The 14,883-nt window shown below is 53.1% G+C and overlaps 1 protein-coding gene across 1 annotated transcript in view; it reads left to right on the top strand.

Annotated features, from left to right (window-relative positions):
* SHB (SH2 domain containing adaptor protein B) overlaps positions 1-4,937 on the top strand; it is a 134,512-nt gene extending 129,575 nt beyond the window's left edge. Inside the window, exon 6 of the mRNA XM_012769056.3 lies at positions 4,094-4,937. Within this exon, the coding sequence (XP_012624510.2) occupies positions 4,094-4,277 (184 nt within the window). The 3' untranslated portion in view covers positions 4,278-4,937. The remainder of the gene's footprint in view (positions 1-4,093) is intronic.
* Positions 4,938-14,883: the final 9,946 nt, after the last annotated feature.

The following is a 14,883-nucleotide window of genomic DNA, read 5'->3' as shown; positions in this document are numbered from 1 at the left end:
CGATGATGAGGAGGTGCTTTTTGTGATGATAATGAGCGATCTGAGTGCCCGTGACAGCTCCGGCACCCCCGGCTCCGCCAGCCCTACAAGACTCATTAGACAGGTCACCCACCAGAGACACCCCTAATTGTGACTTTGCTCTCACACGATGTCCTATCAAAGGAGATGGAGCTGATGTGGAAGCGGGGCGGGAGTGGGGCCACCGCTGTCGTGGGCTGCAGCCTGTTGGAGCTCGCCGGGGCGACGCCTCCCGGCACACGGATGGAGCCAGTGCCGCAGCAGCCACTGCTGCCTCGAGGAGGGGGACAGGAGGAATGGCCCTGAGCTGAGCTGGGCTTGCCTGGTTCTGGATGCAAGGCCTCTGGCTGCACCTGCAGCCTGCCTTGCTGTGTGCCTTGTCCAGGGTGGTGTGCCCTCTGGCCTCAGTTTCCCCCGGGGTACCTACCCCAAGGGAATAGAGGAGAGCTCTGCAGACATCCTGTGTGGAGCAGCCGTGGCACCCGTGCATACTCCTTGTCTAATGACCCCTCTGTCCTCCAGGGGTTTCATTTTTCCCCTCCTCATGCTGCCATCTCCTTTCACATGGAGGTGGGAGTCGTTGAAGCCACCTGGCAGTCATTTTTAAATCTTCAGCTGTTGTTAGGTGGCATCTCACTCATGGGGACCTTGTGGCCAATCAGGATAAACTATCACACACATCTCCAGGAGTGTGTGCACAAGGTGTCGCCTGACCTTTGCTCTGGTTGAGGATTGGCAGGTAGTCGTGGGCCCATTGTGGTGAGGTCACCACCCTGCCTCCGAGGCTGGGGTTCCCCCGGACAGATTATACCAATCCCGGTCCTGGGAGGGCCCCTTGTGCGTGGGCTGCATGTGGCCTTCAACTCCCAGCCCCTCCGCTGTCTCTGACCTGCCATGAGCCCTGTGTAGTGGGCGCTGTGTCTTGGAGACAGAGGCTCAGCGTGGGGGGACACATTTGCTCAGGGTCTGATGCCCCTCGCCCGCCACCCTGCTTGGCCTCACGTGGAACACTGAGGGTTAAGTGGGGCCCTCTCCGGGGTCTGGGGAGTGCTGAGGTCAGGAGCACCAGCTCTAGGCACCTGCTGTTGCTGGTTGCTGTGTGACCTTGGGCCAGTTACGTCCCTTGTCTGCACCTCAGTGCTCAAGGACACAGGGCCTGGCACATAAAGGCAGTCCTGGCTGATGCCCCAGTGAGACAGGACTTGGGGTTGGGGCAGCAGTAGAGGGATGATGTGAAGCTGTCTCCAGACCCCTTCCTGCAGGAAGCCCTCTGGGCTAGGCAGCAGATTATGATTGTACATGAGGAGTCCAGGATCCAGGGCTGGAAGCCATCAGAAGCCATCTAGTTAGCCTCCCTGGGATCTAGTGGGGGTGGGGACAGAGTCCAGCAAGGTACAAGGATGGCTTGGGGCCAGGGAACCACAGTGCTTGAGCCTCAGTGAGCTTGAAGCTCAGTGTGTGAGCCTTTCTGTGTCTGCCTAGGAGTGGTCAGGCCACATGCTGGGCATTCATGGGGCCCTAGCTCTGGTCCCAGCTCTGCCTTGGTCTCTGAGCTTTGTGACCTGCCTGCCCAGGCAGCACAGCCTGGCTCAGGGAGATAAACTAATGAGTGCTTGGATGGGTGAAACAGGAGTGTGTCGTAGGAATAAATGGCAGGCTTGGAGAGTTAGAGGGCTGTAAGGAGGTGGCTGACAGCTGCTGCACCTTGCTGTCCATAATTTTTAATACCTGGTGGCCATTCCGAGCCCACGGCCTGGGAACAGCAGGGCTTAGCCTTTACCTCTGGCTCTGTCAGAACATTGCCACCATCACTGCCCACTTCCCCTACTGGATGGGTGGTATGAGAACAAACCAGTGTGAAAGTGGAACCGCCTGGCCGGTGCGTCATGCCTGCACGCCCTCAGCACTGTGGCAGCCAGACGCAGCCCCGCGGCAGCTGTGACCCGTCTTACACCTCCTCCGCTTTGCTCCCCAGCTGCAGATCTGTGCGAATCACAGAGCCCGATGGTCTGGCACCCCAAAACATCACCCTGCTTGGCACATGCACAGGGAAATGACGTGGCCTTGGTCACACCCTCCTCCCTGCCTGGGCGTCACTGGCACCTGCAGCCCTGACTTCTCTCGCCTATGCACACCCCTTCTCCAGGCAGCGTTGAGCTTTTAAACTCTTCCTGCTGCTGCTTGGCCGTGCAGCTCGGCACTGCATTTAGGCAGGCAGTCCCCTCCAAGCTGCCAGAGTCATGGTCTTTTCAACGTGGTGGGTAGGTGAGTCTTAGCCCAAACGGGGTCGTGCATTTTTCATTTAATGCACACCGTTTTCTTTCTAACAGCCTGAGCAAGTGTGCCTCTTCCTTAGACGCGTTGAGGCAATCCTCCAATGAAATGACCCTTCACTGAGGAGCAGAACTTGCCACAGGCTCTGTAATTAGAACATTTCCAGCCTTTGAAAATCTTGATTTAAATTTCAATTCTTTACAGGAATTATTCTCTCTTGAAATGTAATTGCTCTCCCAGCAATTTCCGTTAAGCCGAGGGTGACATCTCTAAATACATTATTCCGAGCAGATGTATTGCTCAGAGCCCGCACTTCATTAAGCATTTGTTCTGTCCCTTTGAAAACGGTCCAGGGGCCCAAATGAAGGTATTGATAGAGTGGGTGCTGGTGGGCTTGGGGAGCCCAGTCCTGGCTGGAAGAGATGTGTCCAAGCCCTCTGGTGCCCTCAGGGGCAGCAGAAGCCAGAAGAGGAGCTTGAGCAGAAAGGTCACCAACCTTGTGTGTCCACTCGGAGCTTGGATGGGGCTGGGGAGGGATCTCCTGGAGGGTGGCCCTGGAGGTGGTGGCAAGAGGTCGGTCAGAAACTCCAGCTTTCTAGCTCTGCGGCAGACCTTGAGTACGTTGTGCTGTGCTTTGGAAACTAAGGCATGCGCACGTGTGGCGGCGGAATCACAGTTTGATCACAGAAGGCCAGTCTCGGAGCGGAGTGGGCAGGGGAGGCGGCCGGGACAGAGGCAGGCGGTGGGGGTGAGTGATCCAGTGTGGCTGGAGCCCTGGGCAAGAGCTAGGAGAGGTCCGCTGGGGCCAAGCAAGTGCTGGCGGGAGGACCATGGCGTTCACTGTCCACAGCTGATGCAGGGCAGGCTGCAAGGAGCGGGGGGCACACGGGCTCTGCTCTGATCTCCGAGGAGCCCGAGCCAGGCATGGTGGGCAGAGACTGGGCCCTGCTCCGTGGCGCTCTCAGGAACCGAGAGGGTAGCTAAGTAATTACAGTTCAGGAAGGCACGAGTGTCCTTGGCGTGGTCCGGGGAAGGAGGGAGCTCTGCCTGTGGGAGCCTGGAAGACTGCCAGGCAGAGGAAACACAGGCTGGGCCTTGGGGGTGTGGGTGCCTACCTGGGGCAGGCTGGGAAAGAGCACACGTCTGCCCACATCCATTGGCTAAAACTGGTCACATGGCTAACTGGGTGCAGGGGAGGCTGGGAGATGTGGTTCCTTGCTGGGTGGCCCCTTCCCAGTGGGTTTCCTAGTCTTGAAGACCAGCTCACCTGCCACCCTGTTTCCTCATCTTAAACTGGGGGTGATGACCCCTTGCCTTGCGCATTTGCCTTGCTTGGCACGGGGGACATGATGCATTCTGCACCTGCCAGACAAGGCTTAAACAGGTATCTGCATCCGTCACAGGAACAGAGGTCGAGTTTTGTTTTCCCAAAGAAGCCCCAGGAAGCTCTCTGTCAGAAGCCTCTCCTGTGGCAGTAGCTACTGCTGGTTCCTGGGCGGATGGATGCTGGAATTGGGAGTGCTCTTGGGAGCAGCAACATCTCAGCTGGTCCTGAGCCTCGGGTCTTGGCCTAGGGAGGTGCAGCTCACGGCTACTTTGTGGCTGGGGTCCCTTCTGTCCCAGCAGCTGGGGAGCCCTTGCACCCTGGCAGGAATTGGGCCTTGGCCCTGCCCACTGCCAGAGGAGCAGTTCTCCAGAGAATGAGTATGAATGCAGGACAGACTCTGCCCTCAGCCCCAGCAACATGCAGCCTTGGCCTTCACCATTCCAAAGATCCTAATGACCTCTGTTTTGTTCACAGGAGCAACCAGGGTTTTATGCACATGAAACTGGCCAAAACCAAAGAGAAATACGTTCTGGGTCAAAACAGCCCCCCGTTCGACAGCGTCCCGGAAGTCATCCACTACTACACCACCAGAAAGCTGCCCATCAAGGGAGCGGAGCACTTGTCCCTCCTCTACCCTGTGGCTGTGCGGACCCTGTGAGTGGCCAGCCCCACCCTGCCCTGTGGCAGAGCCCAAGGAATCGGAGGCCCCTGCCAACCAGCCCAGCCGCCGGTGCAGGCCATGTCCAGTTCGTGTCGTGTGTATGGTACTAGCACACCACTGCATGTCTCGAGAATGCTGTCACCACGTACGGGGGCTGGAGGAAGCCTGGACAAAGACAGAGGGACAGCCAGCACACCGCCCCAGCCCCCACCCCACCCCACCCTCCTTGAGTTTCTGTGAATTAAAATATTTGCCAATCCAAAGAGATGCCTCCCAGGACGACCAGAGGCAGAGCAGCTCCGAGGGGTGGGCGAGGGGTGGGCGGTGGGAGCTCCCTGGGTCGCATCTCTTTGTTCTCCAGCTGTCACGAATTCACACCTGGTTTGGGGCATGGTTTTCCCACGGGCCCCAGTGGTGCTGGGAGCCAAATGTTGGCTCTTTGAGAGCCCAGGAGGCCCCAGGGGTCCACCCCGCTGGTGTGTGTGTGTGTGTGTATATGTGTGTGTGTGAGGGTGTGTGTGAAAACATGGTCACACACGCTGATCTACTTTTAGTCATTCAGTGTAATCATTAGATCTTCGAGGAATCGTGCAGTCAAAAAGAGGATTTAATTATTTATGAATAGGGTGTGTAAATAAAACAGTCATTTAATATATAGTCTTGGCCCCTTTTTTGTGTACTGCAGAGGGTCTCCGAGGGGCTTGCCTGCTGGTTTCACCCCCAGAGCAAGGTATGTCTCCTGGACTCGCGACTGTGCTAGGCCCAGAGGCGGGGAGGGGATAGAGGCCCCAGCTCGGGCCTTTGGCGTCTTCTGGACAGCAGGGCCGTCCGCTCCGGAGCTGGGCTGAGACAGTCATGGCCACACGGAGCTGGAGGAGCACTGCTCGGCCAGAGGGGTTTTCTCTGCCCCGGGGAGTCACCCTGCAGGAAAGTGCAGCCAGAGCACTCTCAGCTCCAGCCGGGGATGCAGTCAGGAGCATCCAGGTTATAACTAGGCTTTCCCTCCTGCCTGGCAAGTCCTCTGTTTAACACGGGAAAGGGAGGCCGAGAGAGGGAAAGCAATGCCCAAGGTCACACAGCTCAGGCCACTGACCAGGCCCCATAGCCAATGCTCTTTATAGGGCCTGTGTGGCCTCACTGTCACCCTGCTCTTGGAGAAGGCAGAATCCCGACCTGTCAGTCATCCACGCTGCTTCCACACAGATAAACACCTGCACGCACACCCCCAACCTCCAACTCGCCCCTGCGCTCGACCGGGGCGGGGACTGTGGCTGTCACACATTCAGGGCAGACCGGAATAAGGCTGAGTCACAGTTCTGCCCTTCCCACCCACCTGGCAGCATGACAGATGTGGCTGCCACCTACCAAAGGAGGTGCAGGGAGCCTCCGCTGAGCACTCGGCATCCGGTCTGCCCAGCTGGTCGGAATGGACTGGAAGGTTGGGGACCATCGTCCCCAGTGCTGGTGGCAGGCCATGCGGGACTGAGCTGGGCATCACCAGCAGGTCCCGACACTCAGCTCTGCTGTGTCTTTAAACATGGTTCAAGCTCCCTGTTCAGATGTCGAGCCAGGCCCCAAAGAAAGAAGAGGAGTTGCCAAGGCCACGTGTCAGGAGGGGGCAGAGCAGAACTAAAAGGTCCTGTAGGTGACCTACGTGGATTTCAGCGTTTGTGGCCACAGCCATGTCCCTAGCAACCATCTGTAATGCCTGGTCCGCCTCTTGGGTTGTCCTGCCGAGCCTTGCCTGTCAGTCCAGAAGGCCCCAGCCCCCTTGTGTCACCACATTGACTGTGGCCTGCTTCTAGTCTCCGAAGAAGCCAATCCCGCCCCTTTGCCTGTTTGCATTTTCCCAAACATGCTTCCAGGCAAGGGAGTGAGGAGCGAGTCCCTGGGTGATTCATGCTGTCCTTATTTCGGAGGGGGTGGAAGTGAATGGGAAGATGAGTGAGGAGCTGGCACTTGTCCAGTGTACCACAGGAACCTGGGTCCCAAGCAGGCCTGTTAGAGGTTGGGGACGTGGGGGCAGCCCCGGGGTTAGGAAGGAGGGGAGGCTTCACACTAGCAAGTTCAGATTTGGCCCACGGGGCGCAGCCAGGTTGGGCAGGACTGGAGCCGCACAGCCCTTTCCTGAGAGGATCTTCCAGAGCAAAGCTCTCCTAGGAAAAGGTCTGTGCCTGTGGTCTGAGTGCAAGGGGGGCTGCTATGTGCTCTGGCCTGGCCTTTGCTCTTGTAAGAAATTCCTGGGACCCTCCCTCCTGCCCCTGCCTTCATGTTCCTGAAGTTTCCCTGGAGGTTCAACCTCTAACTCCCCACAGGGTTCGAGGCTGGCAGAGGAGCCAGCTACAGGATGGGAGCTGCTAGAAAGAATTTTTTTCCTTAATTTTATGAACCTCTCCCTCTTCTTCCTCTAATTGTGACCATTTCCTCTGTCAGCGTGTATTCATGTTTTCTTGGACATCTAACAATTGAAACAGCTTTTCCCTTTCAGAAACACTCGCATTCAGGTTACTGGTGTTGGGTTTTGTTTTGTTTTCATGTGCTGCCAATTAATGGGGGGAAAAAATTGAGCTGGATTTCTTTGAGGGGGAAAAAAAAAGCTCCCTGCCACACAATATCTCACCCTCAGTGTTTTGTCTCAGGACACAGCCCCAGCCTCTCACGGCCTCGTTGCTCCGAGCCACGGGGCTGTGTTCTTTCTTCCTTTGCCGTCTCTGCTGGCTTCATTGTTGGCTGTAATGCCCTGGCCACTTGAGCAGCTCTGTCTTTGAGCACTGAGGGGTCAAGGGCCCCCTTGGCAGACTCCAAAAACATGATGGCGCCCCAGGAAGAAAAGAGGCTTTGTAGGGACAAGAGCCCACCTGCCTGTCAGTCCCAACGTCCCAAGTCAGAACTGCCTAGGCTGCCATCCTGTCCTGGAGAGAGGCTTGCAGAGCAGCCCTTCTTGGGAAAGTGGTGAACAGGCTCTCAGTCTTTGGGAAGGCTGGGCTCACGGTGGACTAGAGCCCCTCGGGGTGTGGCCGGAGTGTGAGCAGGAGGTGTCCTTCCAGCTTCCTGCCAGGGCCTGTGTCAACCAGTGGAGCCCCAGCAGGGGCTCTGCTTCTGCAGCAGGCCTGGGACCCGAGACTCCCTTTTACAAAGATTTTAAACACTAAGTTCTAGCCACTCATCAAGACTCAAAAGGGGTGATGTCACTGACCAAGGGCCTGGCAAGGACAAGTGACCAGGGGTATATTTGCCCTTGCAGGCCCTGGGGACAATGCATGTGACATTTGGCGTTGGCCCGTGGATGCCCATGAAGAGTCCTGGCTGCTGTCCAGCAAACTGTCCCATCGCCCTTCCAGAATCGGTTACCAGCAAAGACCAAATTGGGCAAATTGTCCAGAGGGAGCCGCAGGATCCACAATCTTACATGTAGGACCTGTTCACAGGCCCCCTTGGGACACAGGTGGCCCTCAGCCTCTCTGCCACCCTCCTTGGAGCTATTTGTATTATTGCCAGAAACTTCGTACCAGCCACCTACTGCTGAAAAGGTGTCCTGTAAATTTCCAGTTCCATACACACTGTATGATGATGTATATTTAATGTGAAGTTTTTAATACACAAGTGTCTTGTTTAAATGCACCTCTTTGAGCATGCCTGTTTTATTTCTTCTAAATGCAACTGTGTGCCCCAGGAAGCTAGTTGGATTGCCTTCTGCTCACGAAGGCTGAGCTTCTGCCATCATCTCCCAAAGGAAGACTGTTACAGGAAAAAAGGAACCTTCCTGCTTCCTAATTATGGGGAAGATAGAGCCCTAATGAGCTCGTTAAATGGAAACAAATTAATTTGTTCAGCAGATATCGAGTGCCTACTGTTCCCCTCAGGTCTGTGGATACAGAGGTGAATGGGACGTGGCCTCTACTCTCAGGAAGTTTCCAGAGTGGAAAAACAAACACATTATTACATATAGTAGAGGCGAGCCCAGATGAGAGGGAACTGAATCTACTACAACGGTCAAGAAGAGCTGGGCCTTGGAAGATGAGTAGGAGTTCACCAGGGAGCCTGGAGGGATGGATGTGCTGGGCAGAGGTAACAGGTGGTGGCATGATCAGGAAGTCGCTTGGGTCCTGATATGGCCCAGCCTGTCTTGATAGGAGATGGCAAGGCTCCCGGGGCTCCCAAGGGCTTCACTTTATTTTTTTTTTTTTTTTTTTTTGAGACAGAGTCTCACTTTGTTGCCCAGGCTAGAGTGAGTGCCGTGGTGTCAGCCTGGCTCACAGCAACCTCAATCTCCTGGGCTCAGCGATCCTACTGCCTCAGCCTTCCGAGTAGCTGGGACTACAGGCATGCGCCACCATGCCCGGCTAATTTTTTGTATATATATTTTTAGTTGGTCAATTAATTTATTTCTATTTTTGGTAGAGACGGGGTCTCGCTCAGGCTGGTTTCGAACTCCTGACCTTGAGCAATCCACCCGCCTCGGCCTCCCAAAGTGCTAGGATTACAGGCGTGAGCCACCGCGCCCGGCCCCAAGGGCTTCACTTTATAGAAGCAAAGGAATAAAGCAGGGCAAGGGGAGGGGCGTTCATCCCCTCACGCTGGGAAGTAACTTTTTCTCCCTGAAGGCTGGGAGACGCTGGCCTCCTGCTTTCCAGGGGAGGCGACTCCTTACGGAGAAGAGGGTAGGGCATGACTCTTGGCACTGGAGCTCCCATTGTTTGCCCTGACACCATCATCATGATGACATCTATGCAGCTTGGGCCTGAGGCAGGGAGGTCTGCAGCCCAAGCACCTCCCTCATACAGGTGGAAACCCGAGAGGGCACAGGGTCCCCCAGCCTGCTCTGGAGTGGTTCTCTGGCCTCACCTCCCCCCAGGAACTCACCTGCCTCTCCTCCATCCCTCCCAAGGAGGTGGGCCTCTGTCCCCAGCAGGCCTGTGCCCTCCCCCAGGACCCCAGGGCTTTGGTCCACCTCTCCCGCCTCCCTCCCACATCCCAGCGGCCCAGAACCCACACCTCCTGCTCGCAGGCCCCTCAGAGCATCAGCAACCCTTCCTCCCCCAACCCCACATGCCGAGGGAAGGCCTGCGTTCACAGGGGGCCAAGCCCTGGCGTGGCCTGGTGACAAAACGTTCTGAGCTTGGTTGGGACCCAGGGGCCGAGGGCAATGCCAGTGCTCTGCCGAGGGAAGGAGAGAAGGTCACCTCTAGACTGGGTTTTATGTCTGGGGGAGTTTTGTATTTCTGTTTCAGTTCAATTTAACAAACTGAGCACGAAACAGACAGGTGAGCTGGTGACAGGGGGAAGCTGAGCACAGGAAACCCCTCCGCAGTCGACAGGGAGTGGTGGATGCCAGATGCCTTCCTCTCTGCACAGACACCCAGCAGGGAGAGGCTTGCTCAAGGCCACACAAGTCCACGTGCTTGGGGTGCTTTAGGATGGCCAACACAGCTCTGGGACGACTAGGGTAGGGCTGGGAGGGTTCATCTTAGTTTATGAGCCCATTTTTTTCTCACTGGCTCCCTCCTAAGGGGGAGCATCCTAGTCCTGCAGTGACCAGTGTTGTCTCTTGCTTTAGGGGACAGTTTCCAAAGGAGCCACAGTCCGACCCGGCAGCAGGAAGTCACCAGTGTGGCTCTGGTGCCCTCCTATGGTTTCCTTGAGAATTACAGTCAGTCCCCGAGACAGGAAAAAACGGCCTCCAAGTTGCCAGGCCAAAACTGAGGTGCAGAGAAGGAAGAGGCAGGCAATGGGAAGTGGTGGATGATGTGCTCTAGCACAAGGGACAGAAGAAGTGGCATGTGAGGCAGGCCTCATGCAGGGAGGAGGGGCACCCTAGCGTAGGCAAGAGTCCAGAGGTCCCCTCTGACTTCCAACCCAGTGCTCTTTCCACGACATTGTGCTCTAAAGGCCCGTTCATTCATTCATGCCCACTGACAGGGAAGGTCAGGCTGAATTAAAGTTTGCAAAATTTTGTTTTAAAGTTACTGACTTCCTGATCATCAAATTAGTATGTACTTTTTACATATTAATTTGTATTTGTATTAGAGACATTTGTGTTTCAGAAAAATATAAAGAAAATAAAAATGTGCCTAATGTCAAAAAACAGTCCTGTTAACATTCTGAAGTATCTCCTCAGTCTTTTCTCTATGCATATATACAATTATTTTAAACAAAATTGAGCTCAAGCTGTGTTTATATAGTTTTATACCCTCCATTTTCCACTTAATATAGTGTCATGTCCTTTTTCCTTCATGTTACTAAATCTCCTATGATATGATCTTTTTTCATAGCTGTATGATATTTTCTACCTTAATTTAGTTAGCTTATTCAAGATTTTTTTGTAAACATCTCTGCAGGGAATATCTTTGTTCAGAAATCTTTACTCATATTTCTTAGAGAAATATGGAGAAATTCATAGAAGGCGCACTACTGTGTCAAAGGCTAGATATGATGACTTCTTGTCTTCCAGAGAGACATCAGTTTATCTTCCATGGCTGAGTCTGGCAGTGTCCCCAAAGGAAAGCTGTCTGGGTACATTAAAGGACTGTTAGCAACTTGGATTTGGTCTAAAAGGCCAGGCATACACTAAGCAATTCTCTTCCATCAACAACAGTTTGAGTTTAGGCTTCCCATGGGGGTAGGACAGGAGGCTGTCTGGTTTCTGCTTGTGGGGTGACCAACTGTCCCTACTTGAGACACTTTCCAGGATGCAGAATTCTCAGAGCTAAATAGGGATGGTCCCGGACACACCAGAACAGTTGGTTGTGTCACCCTAGCAGCATGCCCTTACCTCCCATCAGCAGAAGCTCCCTCTGCCCCTGTGAGAATGCGGTTCTGGGCAGGTGGGGGGAGACCCACAGAAGCTAAGAAGGAGCCCTGCCCTCCTGGGGTGCTGGAGACAGGTGAGCAGAGGAACACTGATCAGGGTTGGGCAGTACCATGCGGCTCAGGTTCACAGGCTAACTCCATCCCTTTCCAGCTGTGTGATGTGGGTGAGCTGCAAAAGTTTCCTCCACTGCAAAGAGGTGCAAAAGCAGCAGTCTCGCAGGGCTATTGCAAAGATTACACGCAGTGTTGGGCGAGTGCCCTTAACACTCTAGCACGGTCAGCCTGCAGATAAGGTTGGTCAGCATGAGAACAAAGTGTAATCAGTAAGCCAGTGCAGTCAGTAGTCACAGGATTTCAAAGGAACGAGGGTCTGGGATGCTAGGCAGGCTTCCTGTAGGAGGTGAAAGGGGAGTCCATTTTACAAACAATAAATGCTCCAGCGCCACTGAGCATCCACTGAAGTAAGATTCAGAGCTTACGGCCCTCTTTCTCTCCAGATGGAAGTCCAAGCGGTACTTGGCATTGCTCTCCACACCCCCACCCCGGCATCCTCTAATATCCCATCTTTGTTATTTAAATTAATTCTAACATGCTACAGTTATTATCTAAGTAATAAGCATCTGTTGTATTTACTATTTAAATAATTACATTTATTTATTTCAATATGAAGCCTATTTGTTGTTTTTATTGTTTAGATGTTAAATCTGTGCATCTTTATTGTTTAAATATTAAACATGTATTGTGTTCATTATTGTCTGTCTTCACCCACTAGAACATAACTAGCATGTAGACTCTGCACAAGCAGGGATCCAGGAGAGCTCCTGGCACATAGTAGGTGCTCACTAAGTACTTGTTAGGTGATGCAATGACGAAAGGTCCTATTTGTGGCAGACTTACTCTGTGTGTGCTTCACATTACACATGCTTTCATCTCCTATGATGACAGCTCCCTGTGCAGATGAGAAACTGACTCTTGGAAGTGACCCAAGAAAAGCAGAATTTGAATTTAGTGGTGGGGCCTCAGAGGAAGATCAAAGCCCAGAGGTGAGTGGGACCTAGAAGGAATTATGTGGTCCCTTCTGCCCCAAGAGCAAGATACAAGGGTGACATTCTGAGTCCCTGAGCTCTGTTGCCCCCTCCACACCTGGAGAATGAGCTTCCATCATGCTTGGAGGCCATGCTTGGGGGCCTCCCTCAGGGTCTGAGGACATGAACACCAAGAAGGACCCTCATTCTGCAGATGGGGATATTGAGGCTTTACTGCAGCTACATCACCAGGAAGTAGTGGATCTAGGACTCCAACCCAAGTATCCTAACCTTACGGCATCCCCAGCTTACCTGACCACAAGGATTACACATGGCTCTTATAAAAATACAGATTCCTAGTCCTTTCCCCTGGGAGATTTTGATTCAGGAGGTCTTAGGTGAGAAGCAAGAGCCTATATGTTTCACAAACTCCCCAGGGGTGTCTTGTGACCAAGGGTTCAGGAGATACTCCTCCAGGAGGAAGGGCTGGGCTGCCCACTGCCTGCAGCTCACCATCCACCTGGGCACAGTGCCAGGAAAGAGGAAGGCAGCGACGACCCAGCTGTGATTGTCTAGTTCTGTTCACCAAAACAATAGGGATGTGGAGTCCCAGCTCAGGTAGGTCATAGGACTTCTCTGAGCATACAAATTATGCGAAAATCAGAGGCAATAACTATCACGTAACTGCTTGGGAAACCCACACCCGATTGTGCAAATGTTTCTTGTTTTATTGATTCGGCCCTTGCTTGATAAAAATGTGTTTGTATTTCACAAGTGTGTCACTCAGACACCAAGTAAGGTGTCCTCAGTCCTATCCAGAGGTCAGCAGCTTCTCTGAACCCGGAGAGTTACGAGGGGACACAGGCTTTGCTCGTAGGTAGGCCTGGGAGAAAGGCGAAACTGGGGGACAGAAATGAGGTTAGGGAGAACAAGCCACCTGGTGTCTCTTTCCATCCTGTGCTTTTTCTGGAACCCCCATTGTTTAAATCCTAGTCACCTCTTCCAGGTAGCCTTCCCTGGTCGCAGCTGGACAACTTCCCTCTCTTATCAACACTCAGAACACTTGCTACATGCCTATCTCAAGCGATGTTGATCATTTCCCCTCTGGGCTGCAGGCTCACTCACTCACACATTCCTGGGCCCCGCAGGACCCTGTGTTTCAAACTCTAGGCCACTATTATGGGTCTGGATGCCAGTTTAAAGCTATTAGTTCCCAAAATTACCTGAGAAGAATCATCTAGGGCTGATGTTAAATACATACAGGCCAACTGGCCTCTCCCCTGGAAATTCTGATTTAGTCTGTTTGGAGACTGGTGATCTAGTTTTTAACCAAACTTCTAGGACGCACAATTTAGGTCAATGTTTTTGACTCTGTCGTGTGCACACAGATCACCCGGTGAACCTGCACTTCTAACAAACTCCTGCGTGACGCGGAGCTGCAGATCTACGAACCACCACACATTGTTGGGCCAAATTCAGGAGATTCTTGTCTTCAGGCACATTGGGGAAGTGCTTTTGGTCTCAACCTCAGCACACCTGGGGACCTTTTAAAATATACTAAGGCCCATGTCCTACTGCAAACCAGTTAAATCAGACAGAGGGGCAGGTTTTGATTTTTAAAACTTCCCAGATGATTCTAATTAGAAACGGGGTTGCAAATCACTGATTTAGTAGGTCCCCACCAGCATTAAAATACATGAATGAGTAAATGGAAGAGAACAATCTCACAGGCTTGTGGGTAAAACCCTGGTCTCGGGCATATGTGTCATAGATACAGATGCATAGGAGTTGCTAGATTATAGCAGGAGAGAGGCAATAAGCAGGGAGACAGGCAGTTCACAGACCAGCCATGGGGACAGACAGACTGCACGGTTCAAGGTCATGGGGTGGGGCAGGGAAGGCGGGGCTGACAGCACTGGGGGGCTCTGTGGCATGAGGTGGTGAGGTCAGGTGGGGGCAGTAGCAACAAGAAGCCTCTGTGTGAACTGAACAATGAAGGATGAACAAGATATTGTCATAAAACAAGCAGAGCCTTCTAGACACAGAGGACAAAATGTACGCAAGTTGTGAAGGGGAGTGGCAGAGATAGACGCAGAAGATGATTGCAAGGGCCTGGGAAAAGTGAGCTGAAGAGAAAGGAAGGTCACTGACCCCTTGTTAGAGGATGGCCTCAGGTAACCTCCTCTGGGCAGTCACTCACAGTAGCTGAGACTCCACTGACAGATTGCATAAAGCTGTTTTTGTGGACCTAAGGGCCCATGGAGTCTGATGGTACCAGACAACTTTCTAGAAAGCATTTTTTTGGGGAGGGGGGAAATAGAGGGTGCTTAAGCAAGGATCCATCTGCAACATTCCCATGTCTCTTACCCAAGAACCCACACCCTCCCTTTTAATAGCTCTGTTCTCCACCAGCATCTCATTTTGGCAAACAACTAAGCACCCTTTTTGCCAAATACTGAGTTGGAGGACCAGGAAGACGGCTCTGCCCTCATGAGCTGGCAGTGGGAAAGAGTCACCTTCATGAGTGACTACAACTTGGGACAGTATGTCATAAGGACTCCAAACTCTGTGCCATCAGAAGGCAGAGGCAAGAGAAATCAGTTTTTCTGGGGTGATCAGGGACAGCTTCTAGAAGGGAAAAGGACCTTGAAGAGCTGACATGTTTGGTGAGGATTCAATTGTGAAAGGGGAAAACAGGCTTAATGTACACTGGGATTTGAAAAACACTGAGAGACTGCATGTGGCTGAAGCACAAAATGCATCTGGGG

This window comes from Microcebus murinus, chromosome 12, assembly GCF_040939455.1.
Source record: "Microcebus murinus isolate Inina chromosome 12, M.murinus_Inina_mat1.0, whole genome shotgun sequence".
NCBI lineage: Eukaryota > Metazoa > Chordata > Mammalia > Primates > Cheirogaleidae > Microcebus > Microcebus murinus.
The sequence above is the reverse complement of the archived record's forward strand: the minus strand, read 5'-3'. Positions and strand labels throughout refer to the sequence as shown.